Below are 20,961 nucleotides of genomic sequence, written 5' to 3' on the forward strand. Positions count from 1 at the left end.
ACTTGATTCAGACTTGATACATCCTCATACAGTGAGAGACACTCTAAGGCTATATCTACACTGCAGGCTTCTTGCTCAAGAACTTTTTGTGCAAGAGTTCTTGTGCAAGAGCGCATCCACACTGCCATGTGCTTTTGCGCAAGAGCGTCCTTGGCAGCGTGAATGCTCTCTTGCACAAGAAAGCTCTGATGGCCATTTTAGCCATAGGGGTTTCTTGTGCAAGAAACCCCTGTTGCCTGTCCATAAGAGCTCTTGCGCAAAAAGGCTTATTCCTTGTAGAAAGAGGAATAACTCTTGCGCAAAAAGCCCTGTCTTCTAACGATCTACTATACTTTTTCTTGTGCAAGAACACGCTTGTAGTGTGGACAGTCCGCAAGTTTTTGCTCAAACTCTGCAGTGGAGACGTGGCCTAAAATAACTAGTTTCCTGGGATAGCACATTTCACCTCTGGCTTGTTGACTCAAATCTAGCCATGTAGTGTAATAATCAAAATGACTATCTGAAAGTAGGTCAGTGGCTAACATGAGAGGAACTCATGGTTTATGCAAAGACTGAGATTTCCAAAGGAGCCTAAAGGAACTAGAAGCTCAAATCAAGATCATGGCCTCTGTCTCTTCAGGAGACTTATTAATCTTGTTTTGATGCTAGCGTTTGTAAGATCCTGCTTTCCTCTCCTAGGACAGAACTTCTAGGCTGCTACCATGATCAGGATTTCCTGGCAAAGCTGCACTGTGTCAGGCAGGCCTTCCAGGTAGGAATTGTCTAACTATCAGAACTCTGTTGCATCTGCTGTGATACAGCAGGGTGAGGGATCAGTGAAAGGTATTATAAAGGAGATGCTTATGCCCTAGGTTAATTAAGGTGCGGTTCCCTGTAGACTAGGGAAGACTACTGCAGGCTAATTGAAGCATCTATAGCCAATTAAGGTCCTGTTAGGAAACTAATAAAACCCTCTTGCTTCAGGCAGACAGAGTGGAGTGAGGAAGGAGAGAGGACTGGAGTTCAAAGGTGTGCGGCTGAGTGTGAAAGACCAGAGAACTGGAGGAAGGGAGACCCTGCCCTAGCATAATAGAGAGATGCTCTTCTCAGAGTCCTTTTGGGACCCATGTGGGGGGTGGGGGAAGAGTATAAGAAACCTGCAGGGTTTGAGAGGGGTTGGGGCTCAGACTCCTTCCTTGCCTCTCTTCTCCGCCCCATTCCTGGGCCACTAGCAGGATCTTGGTGCCCAAGAACAGGAGCAAGAGTTGATGTCCTAGCCCTCCATGAAGAAAAGTGGGGGCCCCACCATATCAACATTGGCCATTTTGTTTCAGCACTTGGGAGGATTTCTGTTAGACTACATTTCGCTTCAGGACCTGTCCCTGTGAATGAAAGGGGCTGTCAAGCCTGTCCTAGACACTAAAGTCATCCACTTCTATGGAACAAGTAAAGCACAGAAAGCAACAGTGCATGCTTTCCTTATCCTACCCCTGCCCCAAAATGTGTTTTAGCCTTTAATTTAGGAGTGAGAAGGTGGTTCAGTCTCTGTGTCCACTCAAGATGTGGCTTTGTAGCCAAGATAGACACTAAGTTTATTATAAAAATTGTTATATGCAAAGTTCTTGGCTCTTTGGGAACTGTCTGTAGACTCCCAAACTTGCTTCACCCAGGCTGCTTGGCAGCCTCTGATGGTAATTGGCTTGGAGTTGTGCCCATGACGTTGGGGTGAAAGGCTTTCTATCCTCAGCCATCCAGTCCCCAGAGTAATATCTTTAGGCTGCAGGTGGCTATGTACCTCTTCCAGATCCTTGCATCATCATAGTGCAAGGGGTCACATACACTTTCTTTTTTTCTTACTCCCAGACTTTTCCAGCATTCTGTGCCTATTTCCTACAGGAAAGAAGTCTTTTGCCTCTGTTACCCTGTGGCCTTCTGTTTTGCTTTTATATACCTCACCTTTCTATGGCTTTGTTGTGTGACAATCCTCTCTCCAGCCAGGAAGGACTAGATACTTTTTCTTTAGAACATGTCTGAATAACCAGTAGTTAAGAGGATTTGCTGGGTGACCCAGAAGGCACTAAATCCAATAGTAGCATAGACTTCACATTGCTTATGGCCTTGCGTTGAATAGAGTCCACTATTTAAATTCTTAACTGCTCTCAGGCCAAGGAAAAAGTGAGATCCACATTTGCCTGTTTCACTAATATAAGAGCCCTCCTGTTGTCTCCTGTCTTCCCCCTCATGGAATAAGGATTTATGTTTCTCATCAGATTCATTGGTCTCTTTATAGGCCCTTCTGCAGGATGAGAACAACCAGTTATTTTTTGGGGAGGTTGGAAAGCAGATGGTGACTGGACTGATGACTAAGGCTGAGAAGGTAGGAGGGTGTGTGAGTGGAAGACAACTCAGTTGCACCTTGTATGAGCACAGCTGCACCTTATAGGAACAACTACTCATCCCAATTTCCCCCAAGAAGGTTAATGGCATATTAGGTTGCATTAGGAGGAGTACTGCCAACAGATCTAGAGGAGTGATTATTCCCCTTTATTTGGCTCTGGTGAGGCCACCTCTGGAGTATTGTGTCCAGTTCTGGAACCTCCACTATAGAAAGGATGTGGATGCATTGGAGAGGGTCCAGAGGATGGGCAACCAAAATAATTAGGGGGCTGAAGCACATAACCTATGAGGAGAGGCTGAGGGATTTGGGTCTCTAGTCTGCAGAAGAGAAGAGTGAGGGGGGATTTGATAGCAGCCTTCAACTTCCTGAAGGAGGGTTCCAGAGAGGATGGAGAGAGGCTGTTCTCAGTAGTGACAGATGGCAGAACAAGGAGCAATGGTCTCAAGTTGCGGTGGGAGAGGTCCAGGTTGGATATTAGGAAAAACTATTTCACTACGAGGGTGGTGAAGTACTGGAATGGGTTACCTAGGGAGGTGGTGGAATCTCCATCCCTAGAGGTTAAGTCTCGGCTTGACAAAAGCCCTGGCTGGGTTGATTTAGTTGTGATTGGTCCTGCCTTGGGCAGGGGGCTGGACTTGATGACCTCATGAGGTCTCTTCCAGCTCTATGATTTCCCCCTCCCGCTGTCCTTGCAGCAATCATCCACTTGAAATGGAAAACCAAGTTCCCATGTTTGCCCTCTCTTCACCAGTTCTTTCAGTGAGAACTTTGTATGCAACCTCCTCTCTAAAGCCCCTATCACTGATGTCGTTCACGAGTGGGAAGGAGTTCCAGGGAGCTCCTGCTCACTGGGAGGGAGGAAGAAGGGAAATCAGGTGCTCTGTTTGTAGCTGCATCTGTTCTGCAGAGATCAATGAGTGGAAATATTTAATGTGGCTTTTATTCATTAAACCAACTCCTAGAGCAGTACAACTGTGCTGCCTTCCTGATGCATGAATGGTAGCTTCTTATGGGAATCAGTTAGTCACCTAAAAAGAAGGTTGTTTGTTTAGGTACTTATATAGCTTTCATCGCCGTATCCAAGTGCATACAAAATAAAGCATAAAGTGGTAGTGGTTTTGTTGCCCAGCAGACCTTGCAGAAATAAAATCCTTCTCTTTCTGCAAAACATCACTGGCCAAAAAATTAGGCAAATACGTATGTATAAATCGTTTTGACACATTCAGATCAACAGGCTAGAAAAATATTTGATAGTAAACTGAGACTGTATCGCTTCTGATTGTTCCCACTGTCTCTTTTCTCTGTTTTTATGAAGAATACCAAAGGTTTTCTGGAAAGCTATGAGGAGATGCTACATTATGCACTGAAGCAAGACACCTGGCCAACTACTCAGCGGGAGCTAGAAGGACGAGGGGTTTGTAGAGGAACTTTCTCTAGAAAGATAGAGCATAAATGAAAGCCTGAACCAATGTACGGGAGGGAGCCAACAGTGAACAGGAATTCTAAATTGAATACCTTGGTACTCACAACTTGGTGTCACTGGACCCCAAAGCTACTGCTGTTAAGTTAAAACTACTTTGCAATAGTTTTATGGGAGGGGAAACTCCAGTTCTTAACACCTGAAAGTTAAACTGTGGCAACTAAAGGTACCCAATATTCCAACTCTTTCTTTGCAAATCGTTTTGTAGTTAGGACTATTACACAGGGGATAGCGTCTGGGTATCTCTCTAAGCTCTTGTCTGTGACTCTTCTGTTCTCTGGCAGGTGGTGTGCATGAACTTCTTTGATATTGTGCTGGACTTCATTCTCATGGATGCTTTTGAGGACCTAGAGAACCCTCCTTCCTCTGTGCTAGCTATCTTGCGCAACCGCTGGCTCTCTGACAGCTTCAAGGAGACGGTGTGTTAAATGGTGGTCCTTGTTCAAATGACTTTTTCATTATTGAAATGAGAAAAAAAAGTCAGGCTTTCTCATTACACAGTAGTCTCTTTAAGGAATAATTCTATTTTTCTGTCCCTCTTGCCAATATATGAATTGACCAGTCTCTTGGTAAAACTGAGTAATTTATAGGAAATCTGTGCTGTCTCTAGCAAGTTCATTCCTTAGTAGTTACTCTCTGTAATAACACTGTTGAAGAATAATGTGTGTGGATAACAGATACTCAGCCATCACCTTACTAGCTGTAAAGTAATTAACACTTTCCTGTACTTTGCAACTGGGAGGGTGACTCAGTGTCTACTGCTATGTAGGTCTTTTCTCCATTGGAGACCCTACCACAGTGAATCCTGAGTATTAATGCATATTCTTACATCTAGCTGTCCTGCATATCTTAGACGATCTAATTTACTGGGAGCCCAAAAAAGCATATCTGTTTGAAAACCGTGAAACTCTTCCTGAAGTTCCTGTGATTCTCGTTTCTATTCTTATTTAAAAGCAGATCTCAATATTCCATATTAACTGCTTATAATACTATACAGCAGTAGTGGCCACAGACACCGCACATTAATACAGGTTGGACGTGCCTGATCCAGCACCCTCAGGACCTGACTAATCCTGGATAAGGGATTTTTCTGAACCGGGGAGGTCATTTCAGGCCCCTGCTGCCCCTCTCCCTGTTTCCTGGCTTCACCCACAGTCCAACTGAGTAACACGTCAGCACCTGATCCCGCTCCTGCCCAGCTGAGCCACTGAATCGCGTCCCCCTCCCCCACTTTGTAGCCCAACTGAGCAGCACACCACCTCCTGGCACTCTCCCACAGCCCAGCTCAGCCACGGGCCCTCTCCCGCAGCCCAGCTGAGCTGTGCACCTGCTTCCTAACAACACCTCACAGCCCAACTGACCCGCATGCCCCCCACAGTCCACTTGAGCCGTGGGCTTCCTTTTTCCCGCTCCTTCACAACCCAACTGAGCCACGTGCTGGCTCATGGACCACTGCCCCTCCTCCCACCTCCGCAGCACACTGGGATTCTCTGGTCATGGAACATCTTAGGTCATGCTGGACCATGGATGTTGCCAGACCAGAGAATCTTGGATTTTAGAGGTGCAACCTGTAGTGTTTTTCCCTGTATTTATTATCTGCATTCTGGAGTAGCTGGGGGGGCCTCCTTCATTGTGTGGTATTAGGAGTATTCATAAGCACTGTTTGGTCTGGAATTAATTTGAAATGACCAAGCATGCTTTCAGTTTTTTTAAGTTTAACTTTGGAATTGATCAGGGACCCTATTTGCCATTCAGTAAAAGGCTGCAGAATGCTCCAAGCCTCAGTCATGGCAATATATTGGTAAGTTGCATCCTGTTCTCTGGAAAGGCTCATATCATTACCTGATCTTGTGGGTTTTTTTGTTTGTTTGTTTTTTTTAATTGCAGGCCCTAGCAACTGCCTGTTGGTCAGTTCTGAAAGCAAAGAGGAGGCTTCTAATGGTTAGTAAAACAAATAAAAATAAAATGTAGCTGCAAGGGAGAATGTGTGAGAGTGGTGGCGGGAGGAGATTTGGGGGGCAAAGGAAGGAACACAAAGCACCTGATTGTCCCCAAGATGTGATCTGGACCCTGGTGAAAAATAAATCTAAAGGGATTTTTTACAAGAACAGACTAAACTGTCCTATTACACATCTGAAATATCAGGAGTCTACTGACATCTTTGTTGAAGGGACCTTCTCCCCAGATACCAGGGCACTCTGAATGAAGTTCCTATCCAATCTTGCTTATTTACAAGCAAATCTCAATATTCCATATTTACTGCATATAAAACTAAAGGTTGGACCTCTCTGCTCTGGCACCTCAGGATTTGCTGGACAAGGGGAAGTCCCCTGTCACTGGCCTTTGAGCTTGCCACCCCCACTCCTGTCGGCTGCTTCTGGTCAGTGTACGACCCTGCTGCCCTGGGCTTGGGCTCCAGCCCCTGACCTGTTGCCACATGGCTCTGGCACCAGCCCCCCTGCTGCTGTCCCAGCCAGGGCTCCCAAAAGCCAGAGCTCCACATTTGCTGTCCCAGCCATGGGGCCGCTGGCTGAGTTGCCAGCCACCCCGCCATGCTCTTGACTCTGCCACCAGACCTCCCTGTTCCTGGGTTCTGTGGTCCAGCGACATCCGTGGTCCTACTGGACCAAGGATGTTGCTAGACCAGAGCATCACCATTTAGGGAAGTACAACCTGTATAGTAATGGTTTCCTTTTTATATGGGCTGTTTCTTTTTTGATGGAGTTTTGGACTAAGGTCACTTACCTGCACCCCTCCTAGCACCATAGCTAGCTGATGTGCTGATTAGATTTTGCCCACTGAATTTCCCCTTTTCACTAAATCTGTACGGTTTCCCAATCATGCCATGTCATCACAAACAAGCCTAAGATTAATCAGCAACAAGCCTGAGAGTCAGGATCTCATGACTTCTAATCCAGTTGTATCATTCTGTCCCAGACCCTTGGGAAATTATTTTAAATACAGTGCCATAATCAGTCAGTAAGGGCACATCTAAACTATAGTTTTTTTCGAAAGAGGATATGCAATCTTCTGATCTCGCTTTCAAAAGACGAGCTTTTGAAAGTGACAGTAATCGGGACGCAGTTTGTTTCCAAAAAAACCCCACGTCCAGACTACTTTCACTTTCGAAAGATTCTCTTTTGAAAGTGAGATCAGAATAAGATATGCAAATTCCCACAATTTGCATATCCTCTTTTGAAAATTCTACATAACCTCATTCAGGCGATGTCTAGACTAATGCCTGCCTCACTGGAGTGATCCAAGGCTTATCTAAAATTTGTAAAATGCCTTGATGGTGTACAGGTCTAAGTAACTGTTAAATACTGGTGCTGTCATGTGTCAGCATCTCCAAATCTCTGCTGTAGTACTAAAAACTATTCAGAAATCAAGGAACTGGCATTACTTCATACAATTTCTTGTGTTAAATGGAAAATTAGAGAACTTGAGCTGTTTCAGGACCAAGAAGGTTGCTTGATAGCTGAAGGACTCTTGTAGGCTTCCGTTTGACAGGGGGAAAAAGTTCAGGACAACTGAAGTCCTGTAAGATCTCAAAATATCTAAATGATAGGCTTCTAACTTTGCAAGAGGGATGGCTGAATAAGTCTCTTTTTTGCTTCTCTTCCCAATTTTAGCCTCTCAAATGCACCCCTTTCTGGGGTGTACTATGACAGCTGTTTTAATAGTACATGGTAACAGCAGGAAATGCTAGCTGTCTTGTCATGCTCAGGACATCTACATTTCAGTTATCAGATGAGAGTACCTAATGTGAAGTGGATTGGCTTCTAAATTCTCTCTGGAGCAAAGATGAGGTGTGGATTCCTTTCCCATGACAGGTACCAGATGGCTTTATCTCTCACTTCTACTCCGTATCGGAGCATGTCAGTCCTGTTCTAGCCTTTGGTTTTCTGGGGCCCAAACAGCAGCTGTCTGAAGTCTGTGGTTTCTTCAAGGTAAGCTGGCCTTCTGTACCTTACTTCTATATGTATTTCTTGCCATCAATGAGCATGTATTCATAGAAGGACCTCTAATGGCAAAATACTAAGGAACCTGACTTAGACCAATCTGTTTTAAATCTTCACTTTTTTAAAAATCAGCATCCTGCATAAGATTTATTAGAATTCTTATTAGAACTTGCTACTAACTATGCTACTCTTGTAAGAATATGCAAAATGAGACACTAGACAAAATCTGTAACTTCAGAATAGATTAAGGGCACATATTCCATTTCAATACATTGCTCATCAACTCAGAGGTTAGTCAGAAGCTTAAGATCATGTTGGACAGACATTTGATCTTGAATTCTAAATGTCACTGTTCTTTCTCAGTTCTTATTTGACTCTGCCTAACTTGGCTTTCTTCTTAAATTTAAGCTTACAAAAGTTGCCATAAGATATTACCACAGAGTGGGATTACATTCCTGACTCCGGGGATCCTGTTCTGTGCTCCCTCCATACCCCATTTTCTTCTAGGGATATCAGTCCCGGTCTCCTAAAACAAAATTTCCTACCTCACAGGAAACTGGTATGGTTAGATTATCCAGAGAGTTGGTACATTAAGAAATAGACACTTTGTGTGTTTGGGAAATTTGCAGAGTCCCATATAGAAGATTCTCTTGTAGGGCCGTGCAACTAACATATCTCTGCTTTACTTTGGGTATGGTGGGGGCACATCTCCTTACTATAAACATTCCCCCTCTTTTTGCAGCACCAGATAGTGCAGTATTTGAAGGACATGTTTGACCTGGACAATGTGAGATACACAACAGTGCAGTTGCTGGCGGAAGACATTCTGCAGCTGTCACGGCGGCGCAGTGAGATCCTCCTGGGATATTTGGGTAGTGAGACGACCCCAGAGATGAATGGGACACTGTCCAATGAAAATGGACCTTTGGAGGAGCTTAACTAATATTCAGTTACGGGAGAAAATCCATTTTCCTAAGAGACCTTTTTCTACTCCACCTGTTGTGGTAATCAGTGGCAACAAAAACTGTTTCATTCTGTGGCATCACTGGCAGCATTAACTACCTGCCCGGAACGACTATGTTTTCTTAGTAGTAGGAGTGTTGGCTGGAACAACTCCAGGACCACTTACAGGTTTATGATTTTAACCTCCTGTTCTCTATTCCACGTCTCCTTTTATTTTTTTAAATTTATTTTAGTTGTGAAACAAACTGCCTGTACCCAAAATCCTCCCCTTCCACATTGCAAGGGGCAGCAGATAAGCACGTTCCCACCATTGTGTTCTCTGGGAGCAGATCCCTGATATGCAGGGAGTGCATAGATAGGTAAAATGTTAACAAATTCTGACTTTGGCTCTTACCTCCTCTTTGAATGAGAAGGTATTTTAAAAAGTTCTTCTCTGCCCTCTGGATGTTACTGCTGATTTTAATTTATAAATTTGATAGTATACAATGCTACTTTCAGGCATGATGAAGAAGAAGAGAAATAATTGTTTGCTGTGGGGAGGAATAATGATTCTGTAAAGCACTGAAGACAAAAGAATGGAAGTAAAATGCAGATTTTTTTAATGGCTGGCGCTGGAAGTGAGTTTATCCTTCATTCCCTATGTGGTGTTGCTTTTGTAAACTAGATGTTTTCACTGGTTGTCTGATACCTTTGAAGACTATAATAGGCAGACTGAGAATGTTGGTTATAAGAAAGAGTTGGACTTGTATCCTGATTATCCATGCATAAATATTTCCTTCACTGTACATCAGAGTGCCTTGATGTGTCAGAATTAGCCAATAATAATCAGCCTCTCTTACTGGACAGGTATCACAGGGTATGGAAATACACAGGTGGGGAAAGGATGTCAGATGGCACCTACTGCCATTACTTGTAAAAATGAGCAGAGTGGGAGGAGTTAGATGTGAAACTAATACATTCTGCATTTCGATGGTGTCATTAAAAGAGCTGGGATTCTGGATAAAGCTGTTGAAGGAAAACTCTTAAATCTCTAGTTTCATCACATTAAATAATGTAGTCTTTTGTTTTGTTTTGTTACAGTTAACTATGGAATGAATGTATATATACATATTGTTATAATGACATTCAGAAGTGCTCTCTTGTTGGATTGAAATTGTTGACGGTTAATTGTCAGAAATCTTGTGATGGAGATTAAAATGTGGCTTCTTTTGGTGATGCAGGGTCCTAGACACTAATATAACAGCATTCAGGTGACTTGCATTTGAGACCCCAAGTTCTTGTCTGAGAAGAGCTACAGATAATGTTCTCAATATATGGAGATGTGCCTATCTCATAGAGCTGGAAAGGACTGTGAGGAGTCGTCCAGTCCAGTCCTCTGCTCTCACGGCAGGATCAAGTACCATCCCTGACAGATTTGCCCCAGATCCCTAAATGGTCCTCCTCAAGGATTGAGCTCACAACCCTGGGTTTAGTAGGCCAGTGCTCAAACCACTGAGCTATCCCTCTACCTCCTACTCTAAAGCCACAAGTGAAGTTTGAGGAAGCTACCACGTATCTCTTCATAGGTTTAGTTCATGTTAAAGATAGTTAGTCTCAAAGAGACTGCATATCAGAGTGGAAAATCAGACACCATAACTAACAAGTATTGAGGCAAATAGGGTTCAGCTTTTAGTGTGATCTGCTATTCCATTTCTGCCCCAGGGAAAGGTTGGTTCCTTTTAGTTCAGGAGCTCTTACTGAGCTGTGTCTGGCTGTGTTTTGCAAATTATATTATTATGAGAATACAATTATAGAAGCTGCAGTGAGTGAAAGGCGTAGAAATCTGAAATAATTCACAACTTAGTCCTCTCTGTTTCTTGGTCTATAGTCAAAAGTTCTTCAAACACATCTGTGACACTGTTTCTAAAAGTAGACTGAAAATAAGTATAAAATAATATGGGGACATGAAATACTGAGATCTGGTGTTCCCAGACTCTTGCAAAAAGCCAAGTGTAATATTCATGCATTATGCTCACGATACCTCAGAAGGAAAACGGTAGGGCCCAAAGGCCTGACAAACATCATACACAAATAAACTTAAAAAACAACAAATGATCTGGACAGTTTTTTTGGCATGAGAAAGAGAGAAACAACAAATCTTAGTGAGGCCTAGTCTGTACCTAAAATTAGACTGACCTGGATACATTGTGCCCAGTTTGACATAGTGAAGTCAAGTCAAACCAAACCACACTGTATATGCACCTAGAATTCTTTTGACCTAGCTATCACATCTTAGTTGCCATTAAATGCATCAACACAAAAACCTCTTCTCTCAGAGTTTGTCTACACTACACCCTTAGCTCGAAATAAGCTATGCTATTTGACCTATACAAATTGTGTAGTTTATTTTGAGTCAATTTCAAAATAGCTTATTTCAATTTCAAAATAAACCACTATTCTGAAACGTCCTTCAATCCTCATAGAATGAGGTTTACAGGGACGTTGGAATAGTGAGCCCGTTATATTTCGAAATAATGGGCTTGCTTAAAAGACATGGAATAGTTATTTTGGGACACCAGAAGTATCCTGAAATAGCACCACTGTCTAGATGTACCCTCAGTGTGAGAGGCCATCTGTATAGCAGCATGTTAGCGAAGGCATGCCTTAGGCTTAATGAAACAAGGGCGAGGGGAATCTGAGAGAAGGCAATTGACACCAGGAAAGCTCTTTCAAGCATGCTGGCAAGAGCCAAACAACGTTTAGGAAAAAAAACAGAGGATGCTGGCAGCCTTTCATAACCATATTGATCCGAATTAAAATGTAGATTGAATCCTGAAAGCAAGTTACTGTGACCAAAAAAACCCAAATTATACCATTTTGTACATGGCCATTTTGGATGAAAGATCAACTCTGACGGCTTTGAAGTAATTATAAAGAAGCTCATGATTATGAAGACAAACATAATAAAGAATAATTGTAATTGTTATCAATTCTAAACAATTGATGCTGTTCGCTTTTAGGTTTTTAGAGTTTTTGTTGTCTGTATTTGCCGCTTTTGGGTGTCTTTATGCTGAATGAAGATGAGTGGCTCCGAAGTAACCTGTCTGGCACTTAGGTAAGAATATTAGCTTTCAAATCCTCACTGGAGAGGAGAATAAAACTGGTGTGTGGTTGTTGTTGTTTTTTAAAGCACAACTCTAAACTTGTATGGTCCTCCTTAAGCTAGGAAAAGTGAATTCCTAATCAGCCAAGAGAAGATGGAGGGTGGGAAATGATTCCTTTACTCCTCATAATCATATGTGCTGTCCTTTTGATGAAGACAAAGAACTCTTCTTCGAGGGTGATTGTGGCTGGTAATGTAACTCAGTATAATAGTATTTTTTTTTTTTTAGATAAATACAACCAAGCTTAGACCAACTGACATGATTTTCCTTTCTCTAATGGGGTGGTGCATATTTAAAAAAAAAGAAACCAAACCTATTCCATAGAATCGCTATGGATAGTAATTATATGCTCCAATAATAAGAAATTAGCAGTAGGGATATATTACCGACCACCTGACCAGGACAGCGATACTGACATTGAAATGCTGAGGGAGATTAGAGAGGCTACCAAAATAAAGAACTCTATAATAATGGGGGATTTTAATTATCCCCATATTGACTGGATACATGTCACCTCAGGAAGAGAAGCAGAGAGAAAATTTCTCAATGGCTTAAATGACTACTTCTTGGAGCAGCTGGTGCAGGAACCCACTAGGGGAGAGGCAATTCTCGATTTAGTCCTGAGTGGAGTGCAGGATCAGGTCCAGAAGATAACTGTTACTGGACCGCTTGGGAATAGTGACCATAATATAATAATATTTAACATTCCTGTGGTGGGAAGAACACCTCAACAGTCCAGCACCCTGGCATTTAATTTCAAATAGGGGAATTACACAAAAATGAGGAGGTTAGTTAAACAGAAATTAAAAGGCACAATGACTAGAGCCAAATCCCTGCAAGCTGCATGGAAACTTTTTAAAGACACCATAACAGAAGCCCAACTTAAATGTATACCCCAAATTAAAAAACATAGCAAGAGATCTAAAAAAGAGTCACCGTGGCTTAACTACCATGTAAAAGAAGCAGTGAGGGACAAAAAGGTATATTTTAAGAAGTGGAAGTCCAATCCAGGTGAGATAAATAGAAAGGAACATAAACACTATTAAATCAAGTGTAAAAATGTAATAAGAAAAGCAAAAAAAGATTTTGAGGAACAGCTAGCCAAAAACTCAAAAAGAAATAACAAAACATTTTTTAAGTACATTAGAAGCAGGAAGCCTGCTAAAAAACCTGTGGGTCCCCTAGATGATCGAGATATAAAAGGAGCAATCAAGGACGATAAAGCCATTGCGGATAAACTAAATGATTTCTTTGCTTCAGTCTTCATGGCTGAGGACGTTAGGGAGATTCCCAAATCTGCACCGTCCTTTGTGGGTGATGAATCTGAGGAACTGTCCTGGATTGAAGTGTCATTAGAGGAGGTTTTGGAACAAATAGAAAAACTTAATGTTAACAAATCTCCGGGACCAGATGGCATTCATCCAAGAGTTCTAAAAGAACTCAAATGGGAAATTGCTGAACTATTATCTGTGGTTTGTAACCTATCCTTTAAATCGGCTTCCGTACCCAGTGACTGGAAAGTAGCCAATGTGACACCAATATTTAAAAAGGGCTCTAGAGGCAATCCTGGCAATTACAGACCGGTAACTTCAGTACCGGGCAAATTAGTCGAAACAACAGTAAAGAATAAAATTGTGAGGCATGTAGAAGAACATAGTTTGTTGGACAAAAGTCAACATGGTTTCTGTAAAGGGAAATCATGTCTTACTAATCTATTAGATTTCTTTGAAGGAGTTAACAAACATGCAGACAAGGGGGATCCAGTAGATATAGTATACTTAGATTTTCAGAAAGCCTTTGACAAGGTCCCTCACCAAAGGCTCTTGTGTAAATTACATTGCCATGGGATAAGAGGGAAGGTCCTTTCTTGGACTGAGAACTGGTTAAAAGACAGAAAACAAAGGGTAGGAATAAATGGTAAATTTTCAGAATGGAGAGGGGTAACTAGTGGTGTCTCCCAAGGGTCAGTATTGGGACCAATCCTTTTCAACTTATGCATAAATGATCTGGAGAAAGAGGTAAGCAGTGAGGTGGTAAAGTTTGCGGACGATACCAAACTGTTTAGGATAGTCAAGACAGAAGCAGACTGTGAGGGACTCCAAAAAGATCTCACCAAACTGAGTGATTGGGCAACAAAATGGCAAATGAAATTTAATGTGGATAAGTGTAAAGTAATGCACATCAGGAAAAATAACCCCAACTATATGTACAGTATGATGGGGGCTAATCTGGCTTCGACAAATCAGGATAGAGGTCTTGGAGTTATCGTGGACAGTTCTCTGAAAACTTCCACACAGTGTGCAGCGGCGGTCAAAAAGGCAAATAGGATGCTAGGAATTAAGAAAAGGACAGAAAATAAGACACACAATATCTTACTGCCTCTGTATAAAACTATGGTACGCTGACATCTTGAATGCTGTGTACAGATGTGGTCTCCTCACCTCAAAAAAGATATTTTGGCCTTGGCAAGAGTTCAGAAAAGGGCAACTAAAATGATTAGGGGTTTGGAATGGGTCCCATATGAGGAGAGGTTAAAGCGACTGGGACTTTTCAGTTTAGAAAAGAGGAGACTGAGGGGAGATATGATAGAGGTATATAAAATCATGAGTGGTATGGAGAGGGCAGATAAGAAAAGTTACTCATTAGTTCCCATAATAGAAGAACTAGAGGACACCAAATGAAATTAATGGGTAGAAGGTTTAAAACTAATAAAAGAAAGTTCTTCACACAGCGTGTAGTCAACCTGTGGAACTCCTTGCCAGAGGAGGCTGTGAAGGCTAGGACTATAACAGAGTTTAAAGAGAAGCTAGATAATTTCCTGGAGGTTAGGTCCATAAAAGATTGTTAGTCAGGGGATAGAATTGGTGTCCCTGGCCTCTGTTTGTCAGAGGCTGGAGAGGGATGGCAGGAGGCAAATTGCTTGATCATTGTCTTCGGTCCACCCTCTCTAGGGCACCTGGTGCTGGCCACTGTCTGCAGACAGGATACTGGGTTAGATGGACCTTTGGTCTGACCCAGTATGGCCGTTCTTATGTTCTATTCCATCTCCCACCAAAAAGCCCCCCAGAATAAAACAAACCTGATGCAACCTATGGAGGGGATGGTAATCTCAAGAATACTGTTCAAAACAGTTAAATACAAAGAAGATAATATTCCAGGTGTAACCAGCACTGATCTACAATCTGTAGACAGAAATGTTCTGTTGGTTTGGATATAAACCTCCGAAGGGATTCAGGGCTGCTCTTACTGACCTCAGTGCAGTGCAGATTTGGGTCCGAAAGAAAGATAATGTGATTTGTACCACTTCTAAAGTTGCAAGAATTTATCAGGACCTATCTGTTTTTATATTTACAGTATTTTTTTGGAGTGGCAAAGGGCTCTATTTGTAAATGCACAACTGAGCCACTTGCCATGAGAATCTGTTCTGCACTAATACATTCTCTTGTGTTTGTGACATCACCATATGCTGTATGTATGAAAGATAAAGCACACCCACCTTTCTACATGGCTATTTGGAGAGTTTCTATAAGGGATTCAGTTTTGTGAAGGGGAGCAGTGAGAGGATTATGAATATCAACCTTCTATCCTCCAGCTTGGTGAGAGATCTAACATAATATTTTCCAATATTTGTATTCAGAGCAGAAGATGCTTAGTATTAATAACAAGTGAGACGTACTTGGTTAGACTCTAGAGATAGGTGATGGTAGCACTGTTTTTATAACCAACCCTTATTTTTAAGGAGTTTCAGAAATTCTTAAATCAATCTGGGCTAAAATGTACAAGGTTTTAGCCTTAAGGGAATTTTAAAAAAAAGGATGGCTTGGACATTATAATCAGCATTATAATCCGCACTCCAAACATGCATGATTATATTTCCTTCTTAAACTGTAATTTGACCTCAGTTAATCTGAAGTGGGAGTTGTTGTGATGAGCTTCACTAATGTGCCCATGCACTATTTTAATACATTTTAGAGAGTAGATTAGAGTTGTCTATGTCCCACAGCTGGCTCATGTCAGCTAAGAGTTCAGAATGGTTTGAAGATGAGCATGACCCACACTTTAATGGCAAAGGGAAGAGGATGTGAAATTCTGCTTTCCCTTAACCCTTTTCAATAAGACATTCAGCTGGCACACCTGAAACTAAAGAATGTAACCTTGTGCCTGTGTATTTTTGTTTTCTTTTCCTTTATTACCTGATATGTAAACATTCATGTGTTCCTGTTCTCCCTCTCCTTCCTTCCCCCAGCTAACTCTTTTATATCTGTTTTTGGACGTGACCTTAAATGCAAGTCAAATAAATCTTTCCTTCATTATATAAGTTTTTTCCCCTCTCTCTATATATCTTATCTATATCTACATACACAGTGCTTTTTTTGTGACAGTACTGCCTGGTACGTAGTACTGGCACCTCGCGATGCAGTACTAGGACCTTCAGTCAGAGCTCAGCAACTTTTGCCCTGGAGTACTGGTAAAGTGAAGATTTGCTGAATGCTTCTGAAGACTTACAATGCCTATCCACTGAGATCTGTAGAAAAGTCTAGGTTCCTTTCAGAAGTCAACTACAGCATGTTAAACCTGTCATTTTCAAGCCATGAAGCAACTACATTGAACTAGAATAGGCATGTGCTTCCAGGGCTTTTTTAAGATAGTTTCTTTAAACGGATCACATTTGATGCGTGAAACTCACTGCCACTAGTTATTAGTGAGGTAAAAAGCTTAGCTATATTCAAAGAATTAAACATTCACATGAATAAGAAAATGGTAGTTAAATAAGACAGGATGACCCATTACGCTTCCGTATATAAACCAAACACTAGCAGAGGTTAAAATCTATGGATAGATTAGTAGTTAATAATTGTCTGGGAGCAGGGAAGGCTACACCTCTCTCAGAAACAGCCTTTGCTGGAAGAAACCAGATATCAGCCACTGAACTGCTTCAATGTTGCAATTCTTACCTCCCTCCCTCTCCCTGTTTCCTCTCTTCCAACCTCCTCCCTGCCAAACAAAACAACACAAAAAACCAACCACCACACAAGTAGCTTTGCAGATGCTATACTCTAAAGCAGTGGTGGATATGGGGGCGGGGCCGCTCACAGGCCACGTGACTGGGGGCGGGGCCAAGCATGCGCCGCACGCCCAAGGTCAGCACCGGCATGTGTTGCGATCCCGGGCAGGGGCTGCCCAGGTTCCGCGCGGCGCCGCCGGGGCCAGGGCCGGCAAGGGCATGCGTGGCGCCTCCGGGGGCGGGGCCAAGGCCAGCGCCAGGGCCGGCAAGGGCACGCGCGGTGCCCCCAGGAGCGGGACCAGGGCCGGCAAGGGCATGTGCGGGGGCCAGGGCCAGGGTACGCGTGGTGCCCCCGGGGGCGGGGCCAGGGCCGGCAAGGGCATGTGCGGGGGCCAGGGTACGCGCGGCGCACCCGGGGGCAGGGGTCAGGGTCGGCACCGGCACGCGCGGCGCACCCGGGGTCGGGGCCGGCCATGCGCCCGGGGCTGGCACCTGCCGCACTCCCGGGGCCAGCCCAGATTGCTCCGCGGGCGCATGTAAAGGGCCCGGCGGGCGCCATGGCGTCCGCGGGCACCGGGTTGGGGACCACGGCTCTAAAGCCTTGGAAGAGGGAAAGAGTAGTAGATTTAAGTATCTAGGTAGAGAGGCCTTAAAAAGTGCAACTGTTAATTTCACAAGCAATGGTGGAGAGGCTCCTGTTCTGTGCTCTTGGTTTAGAGCTATGGGTCAATTCACACTTATGTGCTATAACTTATTGCCAAGATATTTATTCAACCTGCCGTTTAGGTGAATCTGCCACATGAAACATAGTTTTGCCTGAGAATGTGATTAAAAACCTTTCACAGAGAGCCTGAGGCACTCCTTTTAATGGTGGACAGTCTACCTCAGCGAGCACTACAGACCCCTTCAAACCAAACATTATACAGAAATAGATTAATGAAATAGTGGCCAGAGCTATCCAGTTTAAGAGAATGCATGTTTTAGAGGTTAAATCAGAACAGTCTTCATATCTGTACACCGTGAATAATGCTTATCTGAATTATGACAAATGCCCCCTCACATGGAATACTGAAAATTATTTGATATTTCTAAAACATTAATATTTTCCTGTTGAATATTGGATTACTGTGAGAACCCCATTAGCTGTAGGCCTGCTCAGAGTTGTTTGATAAGGAATAGAAGCACTTAGTATATCATTTTCTTATTTAATATTGCTCCAGTTTCCTTTCCACTAGACCAGTGTTTCTCAAACTGTGCGCTGCGGAGCCCCAGGGCTCCATGAGACATCTCCAGGGGCTCCGTGAGGTTGACAAACTGGAAACATCGATAGGTATAACACATACAATCAGTGGACCGCTGGGGCTCCGCATACATTTTTATGCATGTAAAGGGCTCCGGAGCCCAAAATGTTTGAGAACCACTGCACTAGATATTCTCGTTGAAGTACCTCTAGTAGGGATGCCAGATGGTTTCAGAAAAAATACCAAACAAAAACATGCCAGGAAAAAAAAGGGGGGCCTCCAAGAGTTGTTAAGCAAAAAGAAGAAACAACACCACGGCCCCTTTAAAAACCACATGGTGAGGCTTTTTGGCCTTAACAGGCTGCCAGCTGCCACCTGCCATCTTGTCTCCCTGCACCGAGCTGGAGATCTCCCCTGCGAAACCCAGTAAGCACTGTAACCGTACCGGACTCAAACCGGTGTAACAGAATGACACGGATGCCCGAAGGAGGATTTACCAGACTTTTATTAATCAGCGCTGATGGTCGTCCCCTCGAGCTTTATAGCAAAAAAAATGGCGAGGAGCGACCCCGTGCCGCTCTGTGCATAGCTTTTTATCGGATACATGAATAACAGTTTGATTGGCTTTTACATTTCATTGGTTAAAGCCCAGCAATACATTATTTCTAACGTTCACGATTGGCATTCCAGTAGTTGGGGAGGGGTACTCTTATCTTATGCCTATGTGCGGTTTTACTTTCTCATAGCTATGTTGCTGATTTCTGCCTGCTTGTGCCTGTCACAAGTTAGAAAATGTGAAATACAGCTTCATTCTTGCTCGACAGGCTAGTGGGCCCCTAACTGCTGTTAGGCTAGCTCCTTATCTTTTTCGGGTAAGGGGCAAATTCCACTACATTCCCCCCTCAAGAGCCTTACTTGTCAGGCTCTTCTTCATCCTTTAAGGGCAGTCTGGTATAGAGTGCCATTATGTGAGGACTTGTTTGTTGGGATACAATTTGGGACACCATTCGCCGTACGCATGCAATGAACAAAGGAATAAGGCAGGGCAATATGCAGACTAAAATTCCTATAAACACTAGCCATCCGAGTATGGCCTTGACCCACCCCATACTTGGTAGCCAAGAGGTAAGCCAGGAGGTGTCAAGGCCTGTCCATGTTTGGACTGGCACGTGGGCTAAGTTTTGCATTTTTTGTGTGATTTCCGCTATTGCATTTTGTGTATCCCCAATTTCAAGGCAGCAATTAGATAGGTTGAATTTTTTTACATAGCCCTCCTTCATTGGCTAACAGATAGTCCAGACCTAAGCGGTTCTGGTAAATTGTGTTTTTAAACGTAGTTTGTTGTTTTGCCAATAAATTTAAAGCTTGAGCAGTTTCATTGGTTATGAGTTCAACAACTGCTTGTAAGCGGATAATTCGGTTAAGCATATAAATAGGGGTGCGGTATCCATAACTGCCATCCTGTGCCCAGGATGCTGGATCGTAGTATTGGATTATACGCTCGGGGGGCCATTCATTGTCTTTCCAAGTTCCTATTTTTATTTTCCGTTTTTCTCTAGTGTATACGCGTTGGCTGAGTTGTTGGCCAATCTCTAGGGGCATGAGGAAGAATGCAGGACGAATGGTCCCGAGGTAACATGTTCCCCACCCATGAGGTGGTAGTTGAGAATATGCTATGGTACCACATATCCAGTATAATCCATTGGGAGCTCGGCCTTGTGGTGGATAAGTACCGTTGTCCCAGAATGCCTGCATTTGAGGTGACAGCATGGCCCATGGGTTGTTAGGAAAAGTGGTATTGTTTGCACTCCAGTTGGAAATTGTGCTGCCATTGTGAATGCAGATAGCTAAGCAGTTTGCGTCTCCAATATGATGGGTGTGGTTGGGCGCCTGAGGTACTTGAATACAATTGTTTCCCACTAGGTTAATGTGTAATGTCCACCATACGGCATCTGTATGGGGTGGATACTGCATTTGGTCATAACTGATATTGTATGTCCTATCCCATTCCTCTGCAACCCATGGCCATTGATCTCCTATGTTAATGCCTCCACAGACAAAACAATTGCTTATATTTAATGATACCGCCACCTGTTCTGCTAATTCTATAAATAAATTCTTCGTACTTTTAGGGATGTCATCCCATGGACTCTTGTTTACTTCCTCCCAAAATTCAGCGAAATGTTTATGCTGCGTACCTATAATTGTTTCTTCTACTTTTTCGATCCATAACAGGGTTCCGGGGTCTACTCCTGCACTGTCTATTCAAAGGCCGAACTGTCGGTTAAAGTATGGCCAATTGCGGGGGTCTTTGATAGTAAAATTGAGTGGAGTATAGGTTTTTGTTTGGCAATTTAATTGTGTGACCCCGGGTCGAAGATCGGCTGTTTGACCTGGCTGTTGCCAGGTTCCCCAGGTGACGCACGACCAGTAACTTAGGAAGAAATCGGCTACACTATTACAGTCTCTATTGAACCCTTGGTATCCCATGTATTTAGGGGAATGCATGTAGTATCGTTCCCAGCTTAAGGTACTGCATGGGATTATAGATGTGTGCATAGCCGAACATGCGTCAAATAAGAGAGATATTGGCCCCGTTGCTGGCACTGGAGTAATTGCTAAAACATTTCCTGATGACCCTCCGACCTTTAGTTTGACAACTGTTCTGGTGGTCGGTGGCTGAAGGTCAAAACAGGTTTTGCCATCACAGATAGAATATTGGGTTGAGTTATAGGTACATTGTGTAATTTTTTTTGTACATTTATAGGGTTTTGCATAAAACAAAGTTTG

The 20,961-nt window shown here is 43.1% G+C and overlaps 1 protein-coding gene across 11 annotated transcripts in view; it reads left to right on the top strand.

The window, feature by feature from the left end:
- MIGA2 (mitoguardin 2) overlaps positions 1–9,995 on the top strand; it is a 39,649-nt gene extending 29,654 nt beyond the window's left edge. For all 11 annotated transcript variants that reach the window (XM_075905208.2, XM_075905204.2, XM_075905203.2 and 8 more), the window contains 7 exons: positions 679–751; positions 2,270–2,356; positions 3,693–3,791; positions 4,142–4,276; positions 5,745–5,798; positions 7,691–7,807; positions 8,562–9,995. In XM_075905208.2, the coding sequence (XP_075761323.2) occupies positions 679–751; positions 2,270–2,356; positions 3,693–3,791; positions 4,142–4,276; positions 5,745–5,798; positions 7,691–7,807; positions 8,562–8,762 (766 nt within the window). In that variant the 3' untranslated portion in view covers positions 8,763–9,995. The remainder of the gene's footprint in view (positions 1–678; positions 752–2,269; positions 2,357–3,692; positions 3,792–4,141; positions 4,277–5,744; positions 5,799–7,690; positions 7,808–8,561) is intronic.
- The last annotated feature ends 10,966 nt before the right edge of the window (positions 9,996–20,961 follow it).

This window comes from Pelodiscus sinensis, chromosome 23 (genome assembly GCF_052426305.1).
Source record: "Pelodiscus sinensis isolate ZL-2025 chromosome 23, ASM5242630v1, whole genome shotgun sequence".
Taxonomy (NCBI): domain Eukaryota; kingdom Metazoa; phylum Chordata; order Testudines; family Trionychidae; genus Pelodiscus; species Pelodiscus sinensis.